This window comes from Phocoena phocoena, chromosome 14 (assembly GCF_963924675.1).
Source record: "Phocoena phocoena chromosome 14, mPhoPho1.1, whole genome shotgun sequence".
Lineage (NCBI taxonomy): Eukaryota > Metazoa > Chordata > Mammalia > Artiodactyla > Phocoenidae > Phocoena > Phocoena phocoena.
This window is the reverse complement of record NC_089232.1, coordinates 89,360,905-89,377,867: the sequence shown is the minus strand read 5'-3', so window position 1 is coordinate 89,377,867 and position 16,963 is coordinate 89,360,905. Positions and strand designations below refer to the sequence as shown.

At 47.0% G+C, this 16,963-nt stretch overlaps 1 protein-coding gene across 1 annotated transcript in view; it reads left to right on the top strand.

The window, feature by feature from the left end:
* SNTG2 (syntrophin gamma 2) overlaps nucleotides 1-16,963 on the top strand; it is a 151,747-nt gene that overhangs the window by 10,699 nt on the left and 124,085 nt on the right. Inside the window, exons 4-5 of the mRNA XM_065890866.1 lie at nucleotides 10,522-10,636; nucleotides 11,534-11,671. Of these exons, the coding sequence (XP_065746938.1) occupies nucleotides 10,522-10,636; nucleotides 11,534-11,671 (253 nt within the window). The remainder of the gene's footprint in view (nucleotides 1-10,521; nucleotides 10,637-11,533; nucleotides 11,672-16,963) is intronic.

Below are 16,963 nucleotides of genomic sequence, written 5' to 3'. Positions count from 1 at the left end.
AGTCTGAGGGTTCATTTAAAAAGCTGGAAACTTGACAAGACCCCACTTTGCGCTGTTTACAGGGATCACATTGAGAGAGACACAGAATGAGAGAAAAGGGTCTACTCAGACTTAGGTCCAGCTCCTCTGAGGACGACGGGGCTGGGGGTGAAGCTTCGGCAGGGGGAGGGCATGCACACGGGGCCTGATGACCTCTGAATCGGTCTGTCCTCGCGGGTGGGGAGGTGGCTTGACAAACCCAGCTCATCCTGCTTCTGCTGAGAGGTCACCTTGGTTCCAGCGGAGGGCCACTCCCAGGGTCCCGTTTTCAGGAGCTGTTGGGCGCCAGGTGTCCGCACTCCGCAGGGAGCCTGGAACTCACTAGGTTGGCCTTGTTTTTAACAATAGTTTTCCTGCAAGTTGAGCTTACATGTAAGTAGACGAAGAATAAAACATTCCTCTACTCTCTGAGCGCCCTTCCTATTCTACACACTCAACAGGCCCTAGGAACACGACGGAATTAACATGCTTTCCACATCCAAGGTGTTGCAGTCAGGTGAGTGATTAAGGTGATTATTGTAATTGCTAGTCCTGGATCCATCACGGCATGATTGTTCCTTATGTGCTTAGTCTATAGTGTAGTGATAAAATGCTGTAAAAATCAGAAACACACTAAAGACAGTGGCAATTAGATGTTCTGATTTTCACAGCCATCTTCTGTTTTGTTATTTTCTGTACACTGACCTACTACCACGTTTCAGCTCCAGTGTTCGTAACAAAAACCGTTTTGGCATTTGCTTAAAAACACGCACCACTTACTTTAAATTCTTCTGCTGACAGCACTGGTGGAAGGCATGACATGGAGACTTGATTTTATTTATACATTCGGAGCTGCACGTGGCTGACGGTAGTGGATCATGTGGAATTAGCTTGTGACCTACTACAGCGCTCATAGTAATTAAACAAGACATTCGCTTTCCAGGCATTAAGATCATGTAGCTTGAGAGCCAGCTGTTTACCACTGAATCATTGCAAGGCCACTGCCTTCACTGGAAACGGCAGGGGTTTTCCTTGGGGCTGTTTAGAACGAAGCTTCTGAGCCAAAATGTGCATTTGAAAAGACAGACGTTGTAATACCCATAACACGTTTATCAGTGCATTACATTGTTTTATAATTTTGATGAGGGGTGTTCTGTAGAAGCTTTAAGGTGGAAAGGGCTCGTTGTAGTTGATCATAAAAAACATATCTGTGTTTGAACGTATATTCAGTATTTCATAAAATGCTAAATACCTTAACAAATAAGTCACGACATAAAGGCCCATCCTGTGACAAGACTGTTACTTTTTCACATGCTGAACACGGACAGATGTACCCAGATGTATGCGATGGACATTCAAATAGCCTGAGTGTCTTTTTATACGTTTAGAGTTTTTTATGTAAGTTTATGTAAGTGGAAAAATCTTTGTCTTCTAGTTTACATCCTAAAATTGTCTGACCTGTCTGTGAAAATGAACTATATTCCCATCAAAGTCCTGGCCACCGATTATGAAAGTGGGAATGTGAGTGTGGGCTCGTCCTGGAGGGCACCCTGAGTCTGGGAGAGCACCACGACCCAGGCCCCTGGAGGAGACTGATACCACCGTGCCCACCATGGGAGGGCGGATGGGTGTGGCAGGTGCTGGCTCTGGGGATGTGGTACCCAAGCAAGCTCTCATCTCTCTGCCCCACTTTTCTGGATGAAGGAGGAGGAGGTTGTTGGCTAGAGAGATATCCAGCTTCCTGGTGGCAGGTGTGAGGCAGGCAGAGCTTGGTCCATCTCAGATGAGCGATGCTTCCATGTGCCTTACCTGTGGGAAGGGTCGTTTATGGGGGTCTCACCTGCAAAAGGGGCCCTGCATACCTGCTGTTCAGCCTGGGGCCGCCACAGGAGATAACACCTGTGAAAACAGCACACTGTAAGCTCTAAAGCACTGTGACCTCACCAGCTTTGATGGTTTTTTTTTTTTTTCTCCTGACATTTCTTTTTTGGCCAAAATATACTAAGTTAAGTCTGTTCCCCCTGGGAACTTGGAAGGGGTGGTTAAATGAAGAGATTTTAGGAGTGTCTCTATTTTGTAATTAACTGCCTTTAACCTGTAAACATCCCTAAAAAATTTAAACGTTACTGTATATATAAAATGCCAAACACACCCCTACAATTTTACATTATAACTTTCTTAGGAAACATTTTTCAAGAGTAAGTGCAGTGTGAATTTAAAGCAGCTCAAATCCTGATTTAGCAGAACTTAAATAATTATTATAACAGGTACTGCTTAAATTAAAAGTCTAGCTTCAGGGCTTCCCTGGTGGCGCAGTGGTTGAGAGTCCGCCTGCCGATGCAGGGGACACGGGTTCGTGCCCCGGTCCGGGAGGATCCCACATGCCGCGGAGCGGCTGGGCCCGTGAACCATGGCCGCTGAGCCTGCGCGTCTGGAGCCTGTGCTCCGCAACGGGAGAGGCCACAGCAGTGAGAGGCCCGCGTACCGCAAAAAAAAAAAAAAAAAAAAAAGTCTAGCTTCAGCAAGAATGTCCTAACAGAAGCAATGTTGACAGTGTATCCCTTTAATTTTTATTGTACTTTGAAGTCTTTGAATCACTTTTTTTTAATATAAATTTATTTATTTATTTTTGGCTGTGTTGGGTCTTCGTTTCTGTGCGAGGGCTTTCTCCGATTGTGGCGAGCGGGGGCCACTCTTCATCGCAGTGCGCAGGCCTCTCACTGTCATGGCCTCTCCCGTTGCGGAGCACGGGCTCCAGACGCTCAGGCTCAGTAGTTGTGGCTCACGGGCTTAGTTTCTCCGTGGCATGTGGGATCTTCCCAGACCAGGGCTCGAACCCGTGTCCCCTGTATTGGCAGGCAGATTCTTAACCACTGCGTCACCAGGGAAGCCCCTGAATCACTTTTATGTATGTATCTTATTTAATTCATTGTTGCATTGCCATGTGGGTCAAAGATAATGTCCTTTTAAATCAAAATGAATAAAATAATCATGGAATCACATGTTACATGCAGAATGGACCATAAGGGTTCACTTATCTCCCAATATAGATGCCAAAACTGATGGCCAGAGAGGAGTGATAACTTACAGAAGGTCACGTAGCCAAGAAAAACAGGTCAGGTGAGCATTTCCGATTAAAGCTACAGATGTAGCTTGTGTGTGTGCATTTGTAAGCCAACTCCCGCCTGTCCGAGGCACTGCTCGGGTGGTGAGGACATGACCTCATGGTGGTGAGCTGCCTGGGGCGTCCTCCACAGCAAGTCTCAGCACGTGACCCAGCTTTCCTGGGGATGTCGTTTGTGTCTTTTTAAACTTCAAACTCTTGCTTTTATGGGCAGAATATTACGTGTTTCTCCAGTGTAAAGCTTTCTTTTCTGTTGGTTGGTATAAAATGAATGCATTAAGGTCCTGTTTTTCTTTACCCCTAAGAGGCAAGCAGTAGTTGTTTTGATGTATTTTTAGTGGAATATTGCCTGATTGTCATTTTTTCCCTCCGTATCTGAACTCTTTGGGGACATTTGCTTTTTATTTAATTGGGGTATAGTTGTTTTACAATGTTGTGTTAGTTTCTTCTGTACAGCGAAGTGGAGTTCCGTGTGCTATACAGCAGGTTCTCATCAGTTATCTATTTTATCCGTATTAGTGTATACATGTCAATCCCAGTCTCCCAGTTCATCCCACCCCTCTTTCCCCCCTTTTCTTTCTAAAATCTTGGCTGTGGATTTTCCTGGCGCCATGGCGCTTCCTGGCTCTCTGCCCACTGATGCCTTTATCCTTTCATCTTGTGTGAAGTGCTGCAGGGCTAACGAAGTCGACTTTTTCTTTCTGGTACTGAAAGTGGCTTCATTTTTACTGATATGTAAATAGTGTGAAAAGATAACCTACCAGGAAAACCCCTGGATTGCATTCACCTTCTGCTGGTTTGAGACAGGCTATTAGAAACTTCCACAGGTAATGTCTCATTGACTCATTCTATCACCCAGGGAAGTTGGAATGATCTAATTTTACCCATCAGGAAACGGCGGCTCAGAGGAGGAAGGTGGATGGTCCAAATGTGTATGGCCAGCATGTGACAGAACTGGAATTAATTTTTATGTCCTCTGATGCTTTTTCTATGACATCACTGCACTTCTCTACAGGATCTTTTCCTTTTTTACATATTGCAAAAGTAATTGCTCAAAAGTACATAAACCTCACAGTTTCAGTTGTACCGTGTATAGAATGTCTACAGCCTTTCAGGGAATATTTTGTATGATCTTTCATATGCGTTAGACCCAGTAAACCAAGATCAAAGAGACGATATTAGAAGTTTAGAATTCTTTATAACAAAGTACTACTTATAATGCCCTTAGGTATGTATTGCTAAAAACTGGACTAAATTAAAAATCCATCCCTGTCTTTCTCGCCGTGAATAAACTGCTAAGGGATACAGATAGACTGTCTCCCTCCTCCGTGTGTTTTCATAGCTCTTTGTCTGTATTTTTGCACTTGATATTCATTCTTTAATTCATCTGTCAACAATTCAGTGAAGAAAATATGCTTATTTCTGTATAAACAAGGAAAATGCATTAAGACTACTTGTGTACAATGCTCTTTGGTAGAATAGCCATGAGCACCTGGCTTCTGTTTTGTGTGGTTCTCCTGGAAACCTTCAGCTTTGCCACACTCCTAACACATACATCACGGAGTGATTTGAGAGGGGTGTTCTTGGTCGTATAAGTAAATTAAAAAGCTATAAAATAGTTAAGTTTAGTTTTTATGATTTTTTTAAAATTAGCGAGCAGACTGCTTCTTGCCACCTCCACTCATATGAAGGGCAAGCCATTTTAGCAGCGAGTGTAAGAGTGGCCAGATTAAACCATCCATAATAGGTGATGCATAGACGTATATGAGAATTGTGGACGTTTACATAAAATGTTGGTTTTTTGTTTGTTTCTTTCTTTCTCCTTTGTTTTTTAACATCTTTATTGGAGTATAATTGCTTTAAAATGGTGTATTAGTTTCTGCTGTATAACAAAGTGAATCAGCTGTACATATACATATATCCCCATATCTCCTCCCTTTTGCGTCTCCCTCCCACCCTCCCTATCCCACCCCTCTAAGTGGTCACAGAGCACCGAGCTGATCTCCCTGTGCTATGCGGCTGCTTCCCACTAGCTATCTGTTTTACGTTTGGTAGTGTATATATGTCCATGCCACTCTCTCACTTTGTCCCAGCTAACCCTTCCCCCTCCCCGTGTCCTCAAGTCCATTCTCTACGTCTGCATCTTTATTCCTGTCCTGCCCCTAGGTTCTTCAGATCCATTTTTTTTTTTTTTTACATTTCATATATATGTGTTAGCATACGGTATTTGTTTTTCTCTTTCTGAGTTACTTCACTCTGTGTGACAGACTCTAGGTCCATCCACCTCACTACAAATAACTCAATTTCATTTCTTTTTATGGTTGAGTAATATTCCATTGTGTATATGTGCCACGTCTTCTTTATCCATTCATCTGTCAGTGGACACCTAGGTTGCTTCCATGTCCTGGCTATTGTAAATAGAGCTGCAATGAACGTTGTGGTACATGACTCTTTTTGAATTATGGTTTTCTCAAGGTATATGCCCGGTAGTGAGATGGCTGGGTCATATGGTAGTTCTGTTTTTAGTCTTTTAAGGACGCTCCGGACACACAGGCTCAGCGGCCATGGCTCACGGGCCCAGCCACTCCACGGCATGTGGGATCCTCTCGGACTGGGGCATGAACCCACGTCCCCTGCATCAGCAGGCGGACTCCCAACCACTGCGCCACCAGGGAAGCCCATCTTCTGCCCATTTTTGGATTGGGTTGTTTGTTTTTTTGTTATTGAGCTGCATGAGCTGTTTGTATATTTTGGAGATTAATCCTTTGTCAGTTGCTTCATTTGCAAATATTTTCTCCCGTTCTGAGGGTTGTCTTTTTGTCTTGTTTATGGTTTCCTTTGCTGTGCAAAAGCTTTGAAGTTTCATTAGGTCCCATTTGTTTATTTTTGCTTTTATTTCCATTTCTCTAGGAGGTGGGTCAAAAAGGATCTTGCTGTGATTTATGTCACAGAGTGTTCTGCCTATGTTTTCCTCTAAGTTTGATAGTGTCCAGCCTTACATTTAGGTCTTTAATCTATTTTGAGTTTATTTTTCTGTATGGTGTTAGGGAGTGTTCTAATTTCATTCTTTTACATGTAGCTGTCCAGTTTTCCCAGCACCACTTATTGAAGAGACTGTTTTTTCTCCATTGTATATCCTTGCCTCCTTTATCAAAGATAAGGTGAGCATATGTGCGTGGATTTATCTCTGGGCTTTCTATCCTGTTCCATTGATCTATATTTCTGTTTTTGTGCCAGTACCATACTGTGTTGATTACTGTAGCTTTGTAGTATAGTGTGAAGTCAGGGAGTCTGATTCCTCCAGCTCCATTTTTCTTTCTCAAGATTGCTTTGGCTATTCGGGGTCTTTTGTGTTTCCATACAACTTGTGAAATTTTTTGTTCTAGGTCTGTGAAAAATGCCAGTGGTAGTTTGATAGGGGTTGCATTGAATCCGTAGATTGCTTTGGGTAGTATAGTCATTTTCATAATGTTGATTCTTCCAATTCAAGAACATGGTATACCTCTCCACCTGTTTGTATTGTCTTTAATTTCTTTCATCAGCGTCTTACAGTTTTCTGCATACAAGTCTTTTGTCTTCTTAGGTAGGTTTATTCCTAGGTACTTTATTCTTTTTGTTGCAATGGTAAATGGGAGTGTTTCCTTAATTTTTCTTTTAGGTTTTTCATCACTAGTGTATAGGAGTGCAAGAGATTTCTGTGCATTAATTTTGTATCCTGCAACTTTACCAAATTCATTGATTAGCTCTAGTAGTTTTCTGATAGCATCTTTAGGAGTCTCTATAGTATCATGTAGGATAGTATCACATAGTATAGTATCATGTCATCTGCAAACAGTGACGGTTTTACTTCTTTTCCAATTTGGATTCCTTTTATTTCTTCTTCTTCTCTGATTGCTGTGGCTAAAACTTACAAAACTATGTTGAATAATAGTGTTGAGAGTGGGCAACCTTGTCTTGTTCCTGATCTTAGTGGAAATGGTTTCAGTTTTTCAGCATTGAGAATGATGTTGGCTGTGGGTTTGTCATATATGGCCTTTATTATGTTGAGGTAATTTCCCTCTATGCCTACTTTCTGGAGGGTTTTTATCATAAATGGGTGTTGACTTTGTCGCAAGCTTTCTCTGCATCTATTGAGATGATCATATGGTTTTTATCCTTCAACTTGTTAAAATGGTGTATCACATTGATTGATTTGTGTATGTTGAAGAATCCTTGCATCCCTGGGATAAACCCAACTTGATCATGGTGTATGATCCTTTTAATGTGCTGTTGGATTCTGTTTGCTAGTATTTGTTTTTTGAAATTCTGTCATTCTAAATTTTCTCCATGCATTTCTTTACATTTATATTTATGTACAAACTTAATTTTTTGTATCTTAGGTGCTGCGTGCTCTTTTGCTCTTCGAGAATTGATATCTGTGGACACTTTCCTTGCCAAGAGATACAGAACTGATATTCTAAGTACATCAGGTGTGTTAAGTCTGTTAGGCTCACGTTTAGTGTCACATTAAAGGGTAACACACTCTAACCGTGAAGAGAGTGGGGAACAGTGGTTCGCATAACTCCCAGGGCGGCTGCCTGGCTGCGCCTGTGGGTGGATTCCTGGAGGCAGAGACACCCGATTCCAGATCAGGCATGACAGACGCCCTTGTTATTCCCGGACCCTTTCCAGGAGGCAGGTGGCGCCTGCACCAGCCACACGTGGGCCAGCTGCTCCTCCAGGTCCCGTCCACACTAGGTACTGCTGTTCTTTTTAAATGTTTGCCTATCAAATAGTTTAAAAATCATAAATCAGGGCTTCGCTGGTGGTGCAGTGGTTGGGAGTCCGCCTGCCGATGCAGGGGACACGGGTTCGTGCCCCAGTCCGGGAAAATCCCACATGCCGCGGAGCGGCTGGGCCCGTGAGCCGTGGCCGCTGAGCCTGCGCGTCCGGAGCCTGTGCTCCGCAACGGGAGAGGCCACAGCAGTGAGAGGCCCGCGTACCGCAAAAAAAAAAAAAAAAAAAAAAAAAAAAAATCATAAATCATTGTTGAGTAACTGTGAGTCTTTGGGTTACTGGTGAGCTGGCATCTCTTTTCAAATGTATTGTTCATTTTATTCCTTCTTTTGGGAATTCCTTTTCATGTCTTTGACTCAGTTTTTATAGGATGTTCACTTGTCCGTCTTCGGTTGTAAGAATCTTCCTGTTAACCTCGGGTCTACAATATGCCTATATTTTTGTATATGGAGTTCTTGTCATACAAAATTTTATATTTCCATGTAGTGAATTCCATGAATCTTTTTCTCAAGAATTTCTGGCTTTTGAGTTAAGCTAACCTAGTAGTTTTTCCACACACACGCTGATATTTTCTTCAAGAACTTTTGTTTTTCCGTGTTTTTACAAGGGTTGATCTCTCTGGGAGTGTTTCTGACACAAGGTATGAGAGCCATGTTTGCGGTAGTCGAGATCACTAGGCAACAGTCTCAGGGTATTTGGGGGTTCCGTTGCGGCCCGGTGGTTCGGATGCAGCACTCCCACTGCCGAGGGCCTGGGTCCAATCCCTGGTCGGGGAACTAAGATCCGCAAGCCATGTGGTGAGGCGACAAAAGCAGAATATATTATGAACTATTTCCAATGATGTAATCAAACTTTCTGGAGCCTTCCTTTGCCTCTTGCATCCGGCCGTTTAGCACCACAGTATGTGGTGGGCTTAATGTTTTATGGATCAGTTACTTCCCACAGCACCAGTCTTATTTCACAAAATGTAACTTCAGTTTATCCTGGTAAATTCCACAGTCGTCTTCATGGATTGTTACTGGAATTGCGTGGATGTGAAGATTCATTTGTGGGAAGAGGGCGGCCTTCCTACTTCACTTGTTTACAGAGCATGCCCTGTGCCCCTGGCCGACGGCTTCTGACGTGAGAGTTGGGAACCCGGCAGTGAGGCCGGGATGCCTGGCTCCGGCACGAGGCCCACAGTCCCGTGGGCTGAAGGGAGAAGACGAAGCCGGGGGCAGGGGTTAGGGCCCTGTGGGTGGTGGGGAGGTCTGTCCACAAGGCCCGTCTCAGCCAAGACCTACAGGTGACGAGAGGGGCCGCGTGGGACTCGGAGGGACCAGGGGACGCAGGAGCCGAGGACCAGATCCTGGGCCAGGCTGGGGGCCACCGCCGGGCTGGGACGGGGACCCGGGCCAGAGGGAGAGACTCTTCAGGCAGCGAGCGGCCCCGCGCTTCTGGGAGGCCGTGTCCAGAGGATGGGTGGCCTGTGTGGACGGTGGTCTGACGGGGTCAGCCTGGGTCGGGCAGGGCTGCAGTGGGGAGGGCGGCAGCCCAGGTACTGAGCGCAGCGTGGTCTCTGGACGTTTCGTAGGCAGGGGCTGCGGGATGGGCCTCTGGCCTCACCGTGCGGGTGAGGAGGGCAGGGCACGGGGGCCGCCGCAGGACAAGGACACAGCGAGGGCTCACCACTCACTGAGGCGGAGGCCCCGCATGGCAGGTGTTCGTTTTGTTCTGCATTTGAGGGGAGTTTAGGTTTGTTCTTAACGTTTTTGCTTTTGGGTATAGTTTTGTTCTTAATTTTTTTGGCTTTTGAATGGCAAAGACCAACATGTAGTTTAAAGAAGTTGTTTTATTTCCGAGAAGTGTCAAGACAGTGTGTTCAGTTCTGTAAAGCGGGGACCTGCTGACCGCGTCTGGTGCGAGGGAAGAACCTGGCTCGGCGGTCCGTCTTCTGTTCCTGCCTCTGCGCCTCTGGGCGGGTCCCCTGAGGACGGCGGTGCTGGGATCCCGGGAAGGGGGCTGTTATGTTTATATTACGGGGATATTCAGCTCTGGCGCACTCGTCATTTGACAGAAGAGGAGTGATTTTCTAGAAGAAAGTGATGAGAAGAAGATTGTGGTTTTGAGTGGAATGCTGAATGCTCTCCAGCTTGGTCACGTTCCTGACTATTTTTCAACAGTTTGAGCAGCAGTTGGCTTTACTTCAGGCAGCGTCACGGGGTCAGATGGCACCTTAAGGCAACAGATGACTCGACTTAGTTCTCTACTGAATCCCTTTGCTTTCAGTAGCTGACTCTTTAAATGTCTAACACAGTTTAAATACTGTGTTTAACTTGTTAAAGCTCTGCCACCCTTCCTTTGTTCTCCTTGTGGGCCGGGTGGAGGGGGTTTCGTCCCCAAGACAACAGACTGGGAGAAACGTGGGTTGGTCGGTGATGAATTAGCTGGAAGTGAACACTGTACGTGAGCGTGTGCTTTACACATCGATAGAAATGGGTCGAAGTTGCGCCTCTTTGATGTGAACCCGAAACGGTTCTCCCTCTGAACGACACGCAAGGATCAGCCCTCTCACTGCGGGGCTGCCCTGGTCTCGGGTTCCCTTGGGTGCTGGCTCCCTCCAGCCCTGGCCCCACCAGCAGCCACCCCGGGTCCTCTCCTGAGTGTCCCCACCGACTCCACGTGGCCAAGGCCCCCAGGGAACGGCTGTTCCGTGAGGTCAACCCCACAAGCGTGTTCGTGGGTGCATCCGTGACTCGGGAGCCGGCGAACCTCCTGTTCCCACAGAGACGCCACGTCCTGCTGGATTAAAGCTTGTTCGATAAAAGGATGCATGATGACCTCTGACCCCGCAGTAGGAATAAAACGCCTCCTTGCAGACACTGCCTCTTAGTCTTTTTTTTTTTTTTTTTTTAATCAGCCTTTGGTTTTACTTTGAGTTCAGGGTTCCTGAGCTCACAACTGAGGGCTTGTCTGTGTGAGCCAAACCTCATCGTCCTGCCCTGAGCAATCACAGCACACTGACACGTATGCTGCGTGCCTCTGCGTGTTACGTGTGCGTGTGTGCATGTGTGCCTGCTTGGACGGCAGGGGGAGAGGCCGCACCTGGTCGCACCCTCACTCCAGTGAGCCCTGGGGCCGTCTGGTCCTGGCCTGAGGACCCGACCCCTGCGGCCTTTCCCCGCATCTCGCCCCTCCTCCCCCGCTCCTGGCTGCAGGGCTGTGTCCGAGGCCGTGTTGGCCGGAGCCCTGTGCAGGCACAAGAGGGACGGGAGGGCCGTCCAAGCGCTCGCCTGGGACCCGTGCCCACCTGTGTGACCGGGCGCCGCTCAGTCGGGGGTGGGTCGATGACTTCACGCGGACGAGGTGACTTCTGATTTATCCGAAGGTGCCTTTCTGACTCATCGTTCTCCACCTGCTAAAAACATGTTTTATACAAATCCTATAAAAACTATTCAGGAAGAAATATTAAAAATGCCATTATCTTGTGCTAAGTTAATCAAATCCTAGTCAGATGCATGGGTATGTGATAAATACACAGGCGTGTTTCAGGAGGTTGTGAACAGGGGCAGGCGTGTTTTGTCAGGGTCCGTGCTCTCCCGTCCTCACACCCTCTTCGTCTCTGTTTTGTTTCAGACTAAAACCGGGACTGCCTTGTTGCACGATGAAGGGTCTGGACACGCCTATGACATTCGCCTGAAGCTAACGAAAGAGGTACTGACAATTCAAAAACAAGATGTCATCTGTGTTAGTGGCAGCAGTCACAGTGCAAATGTAAGTGCTTCTGCGTCTGCAGGCCCCAGGGGTTTGTCTCAGAGCGTGTCTCGTAGATCAGCCCAGAGGTCTCCCCGGACGAAAGCCCCCTAAGAGTGGTCCTGCAGGACGTGGCCTGACAAGGTCCTCAGCCGTATCTAAACGTCCCCATTATTGCAAAGCAAAGCATCTTTTCAAGTTTGTATTGTTTACACTCTCCCTGACTTTCTTAATTTCTTCATTAATGTATTTTCCTTGAGCAGCTTTATATTAAAAATATCCCCAGACACCACAGCATGAGATTGGACATATTCTCATTGGAAACTAGAAAGACATGACTTGACAGATAATCTAATTCCTGAAAGAATAATAACTTGAGGGTTCCCATCTAGAACGACAGGCAATGAAAGATACAGCAGGTGTTTTTCAGTATCAGCCTGGTCCCTGCCTCTGTGGATACAAGTAGGGATTTTCACGTAAAGCTTGGTCCTTCTCAGCTTCAGTCAATTACAAGTGAAATTTTCTAAAGGGTAAGAAACTTATGTATTAGATGTGTTAGAATATTGAATAAAGATGAGGGAAAAATGCTTTTGCAGGTTTTATCCCCAAGTTTAACTTGGGACTATTGCAAATGATGTATATGTGTATACAATATATTATACTTGAAATTTCCTATTTTCCTTCCAGTGGACTTAAATGGCTGTGGATATACATGTGCATTTTGTGTTACATATCCGCATATATGACTATATAGAGAAATTATCAACATCAGTCATTACTCTTTCCTTTGAATAGACCTTCCCATTAGCTATGAAAATGATGAGCAGGAAACCATGTAGAGGAAAGGAGGTTCCCTCCGTGTATTTTTGGAAGATCCCTGAAGCTCTTCCATCCCCAGGTCACGGCTGGCTCTTCTGGAGGCTCTGGAGACCCTTATTTGTGTGGGTTTCTGGGTCCTCACGACCTTTATGTTGGAGATGACATAAACAGGTCCATCCGCAGTCCTGCAGTCAACGTGTCCTCATCAGGGTTCCCTGACGTCAGGTGACCTTGCCTCTGTGTCCACACACACACACAGCACTTTATGACCCTCAGCACTCATGTCTCCACCTGGATGGCATCCTCTTCCTTCTGTCCTGGAGCCCAAGGCCACCCTCCACGCCCCGTCGCCCGCCTGCTGCACCCATTCTGGCCGCCGGCCTTGATCGAGGACACCCCTTTGGGTCCAGGGCGGTGGAGCCACACGAGGAGGGCGAGAGAGAGGACACCGTCCTTCCCAGGGCTCCTCCCTCGAACCTCAGGCCCGGATCCTGCATCCCGACCTCCAGAGCCCCCGGTGCGCCCTGCAGAGCCCCACCCCGGCACCGGCTCTTGCTAAGGCTCCTGCTGGCCCCCAGTCTGATCTCTCTACGGCACCAGCTCTTGCTAAGACTCCTGCTGGCCCCCAGTCTGATCTCTCTAGAACAGATAGAGCGGTCTTGTGCTCACCTTCTCTGGCCCCGTCACTGACCTTCCCTGTGCTAATTTCCCTCCACGTGTTCTAAATACCACACGGTACGGGGGATGGTGGGGAGAGGGGGAAGCAGGGGCATTTTGTGAACACTTAAGTGTCACCCTTCTTAATAGTGAATTTGTACCCTACAGAAAATCGCAGACAAGTTACAGTAAAAGCAGGTAATGTTTCTGTGCTGTATTGTCCAGGAAAAATAAATTACACTTTTTAGAATTCAGCGTTGGATTCTCTGCCCAAGGTTATGTTCTTGATGAAAATTATCGGCTCCTTCATAAGAAAAATGGGTGAGTGTTCAGACCTATAAATTTATGTTTACAATTTCAAGTGATTTATTGGCGCCTAAAGCTCGATATTAGAACTCCCTGCTCTAAGTTAGAGGGTGGGTCACGTGGATTTGTTCCCGGTCTCTGCCAGCTCCATCCCTACTGGTCTCTGCTGATTCCTTAGGAAGCCCTCCTTTGTAGGAAAGGAGGGAGTATCTCCTTGAGTAAACATGCCTGTCTGGGCTCGATAATTGGGAGGGAGATTCTGAGGACATTTTTGTACCTAGAAGAACATACTCAGCTACTGAGATCAGAGTGTCTACTCTACCCCAGATACAGAGTCACATTGGGTTCAATCCCATTACTCTGAGGAACAGCTGAAACCCTGTGTTCTTCAGATGATTATAAAAATAAAGCTAACCTGGACATGGGAGTTTATCGTGTGTTTGGAGAATGAGAAAGACGACTCTTAACAAAGGCCACGGCTGTTGGTACAGAACCAGGACACCTCTAAGGGGGTCGGACCATAGCGATTCTCTTATATTCATATCGTTGACTGTTTCCACGTTAACCTCCGCCAGAGAACCTGGTGGAGAACGGTTATTTTCCACTGAAAATACGCTGAGGGGCAGGAAAGGAAGATGGAATCGTGATGATTCCTCAGCCGATCAGCAGCAGAAATGAGTGTGAATTTTACATCTCGCCAAACCTTGAGTCCCTGGGATCCCAGGAGATGAAAAATGTATCATCAGATTCAGTTCAACACACATTTACAGATGGTAAAGTCAGGCAGTACCTGGCTTGTCGCTGGGACCCCAAGGCCCAGTTAGTGCCTTAGAACAGGCACTTCACTGTTGTGTGGACGGCTCACACCGGTGCTTTGATTTTCAAGATCAGTTTTCTTAATAGAAAATAATACTGATGGTCGATTCTTACATTTCAAGCTCTATTCTCAGTGGGAGGTATATGCTTGCTTCAAAATCAACACACTTTGTTATCCAACACTTACTCAGAATGTGAGCCTGGAGGGAATTTGGTTCTCTCAAAACCTAAGAACTTTACACCTTGGGTTGCACTTATATTCTTTTTTTTTTTTTTTTTTTTTTAATTATTTAATTATTTATTTTGGGCTGTGTTGGGTCTTCGTGTCTGTATGAGGGCTTTCTCTAGTTGCGGCAAGCGGGGCCCCTCTTCATCGCAGTGCGCGGGCCTCTCACTATCGCGGCCTCTCTTGTCGCGGAGCACAGGCTCCAGACGCGCAGGCTCAGTAGTCGTGGCTCACGGGCCTAGTTGCTCCGCAGCATGTGGGATCTTCCCAGACCAGGGCTCGAACCTGTGTCCCCCGCATTGGCAGGCAGATTCTCAACCACTGCGCCACCAGGGAAGCCCCTGCGCTTATATTCTTGATTGTTTGAGAAGTCAGCATTAAGGAGTAGACTTGTATTTTGTTTTCTTGAAACTGCTGAGAAAATAAGCATGATATCAGTTAAGAATGGATGTTACTCTTATCAGGAAAGAGGGAGAGGAAACTCAATTTATTCTTTAATAAAAACCAATAGATTCTCGAATCTGCTGATTCATTATCAGACTTTAGAGTCGGTGACTTCGTATTTCGCTTATATTCCTATCCGTTCAGATCACCGTGGCACTTTGAATGCTTAGAATCTCCGGGTTTTCTAATTATCTCCTAAAGAGAGTGTGTGCTTTGCACTATGAAAGAACTGGCTTGTTCTCACATTTCCGAGTTTCTGTCTAGATTGCTTTATTTTTGACATACTTTATTTTTCTAAACTGTAAGTTTACATTTGTGGTTTGAGTATAGTGAGGGAGTTACATGTAAAGAAAAAAATTTAGAAGATCTCTGTGTTGCATTTGGCCCTTTAAGTCATGGCACACTTATGGTTGGAAGGTATTCTGGAGAGTTCCATACCCTCATTTTACTGTTTGGGAAATTAAGATTCAGGAAGAGGACGTTGTTGGTCTGAGTTCACAAAGTTAATTACAGAATCAGGCAGCATCTTAGCTATAACGTGCAGTCCAGGGATGCTGCCTGGTAAATTCTCAGGGTAACGCAGAGCCATGCAGACGGCCCAGGGCAGCACAGGCATCACTGAACCCTGAAAATGCTGGGCGGCCGTTCACACAGTGTGAGCTGGACTGGCTTTGCCACCCCACGCGAGCTGGGTACGGCCGTCAGAGTGGACATCAGGAGGCAGCCTGGGCCAGAGCCAGAGGAGGGGACGGACCGGACTCTCCTAAGCCCCACCTGGAGGAAGAAAGCCCCAGGTCACAGGTTTAGAGTGTGAACTTGGGAACCAAGTCCTTCCCACAGAAGGGGCAGTAAGAGTTCTTGCCTGGCTGGGATTGGCTTCAGAAGGAAGAGGGCCAAAACCAGACAACTGTCCCCTGAGGACCCCTCCCCGACCTCCGCTCACTTGGGTCTGGTGCTGGAGTTTACACGTGCCATGTGGCATGAAGAACCTCAAGCTGAAAACGAAGTTCGAGGTCAGGTGTGTGGGTCCCCAGGTCCACACGGAAGGAAGATGCAGGTCCCTTCTGGAGGAACACACTTTCAGGTCTGAGACGACTCCCAGCTCCAGGTTCACGGGGACCTGCGGGGATGAAGCCACAGGGAGGAAAACCACCGTGAACCAGAGACGCAGAGATGGGCCTGTGGCGACTTGGGGTTCTGAGAGGGTCAGGTGCATTGCATGCAAGGTGCACGTTCATTACATATGAAGACTAAACGGGAGGTTCTAACAGTCGGACAAAGGAAGGAGGGTTGTAAAAAGGGAGCCAGCCGATGCGAGACCAGCCACAAATGGTCAGTGAAATCGGAATTTCAACGTATCAGTTAAATAAGAAACGAAGCGTCCGAGCTGTGAAGTAGATCTGAAGAAATCTCCGGGATGAAACATCAAGAGCTGGAACACATAGATGAGTGGTGTGGAGGCCCCGTGGGCAGCAAGGGAGCTGGTGGGTGGACGCGTGGAGACGCAGGGAGAAGATGGGGGGAGGGGAGTCGGGACCAGACGCCCCACGAGTCCCTAGTTGGTGAAGGACCTGGATCTGGGGTCTGGGACCCCAACAGATTCCGAGAGGCGGAGGCCTGCTCTCCTTTTCTGTCCCCTGCTCCTCTGGTTTGCGATCAGGGGCCTCGCACAGAGCTGGCGGTGTCTGCTCTGGTCTCTTTCCAGAAGCGTGTGTGTCCTGTCGGTGTTCGGTCTTCTTCATGGGTCTGTCTGGCTAATATCACGAACCTGCGAACTGATTGTAGAAATCAGAATCGGGCCCGGAAACGTTTTGCTCTGTGTTCCAGGCACTGTGTACGCTGGCCCTGACCTGACCTCACGGCCTTCCACTCGCTTGTCCCCTGTGGACACACATTGGGTTGTGGCCCCTGTGCTGTGGACACGTGGGCGTTTGCAGATGTCTGTGAGCTGGCCCTGCCGCTCTCTGGGGCTGTGTGCACCCTCCCACCCAGGAGCTGGCTTGCTCCCTCCTTGGTTTCCCACTTGCATCTTTGCACCTGTGTGG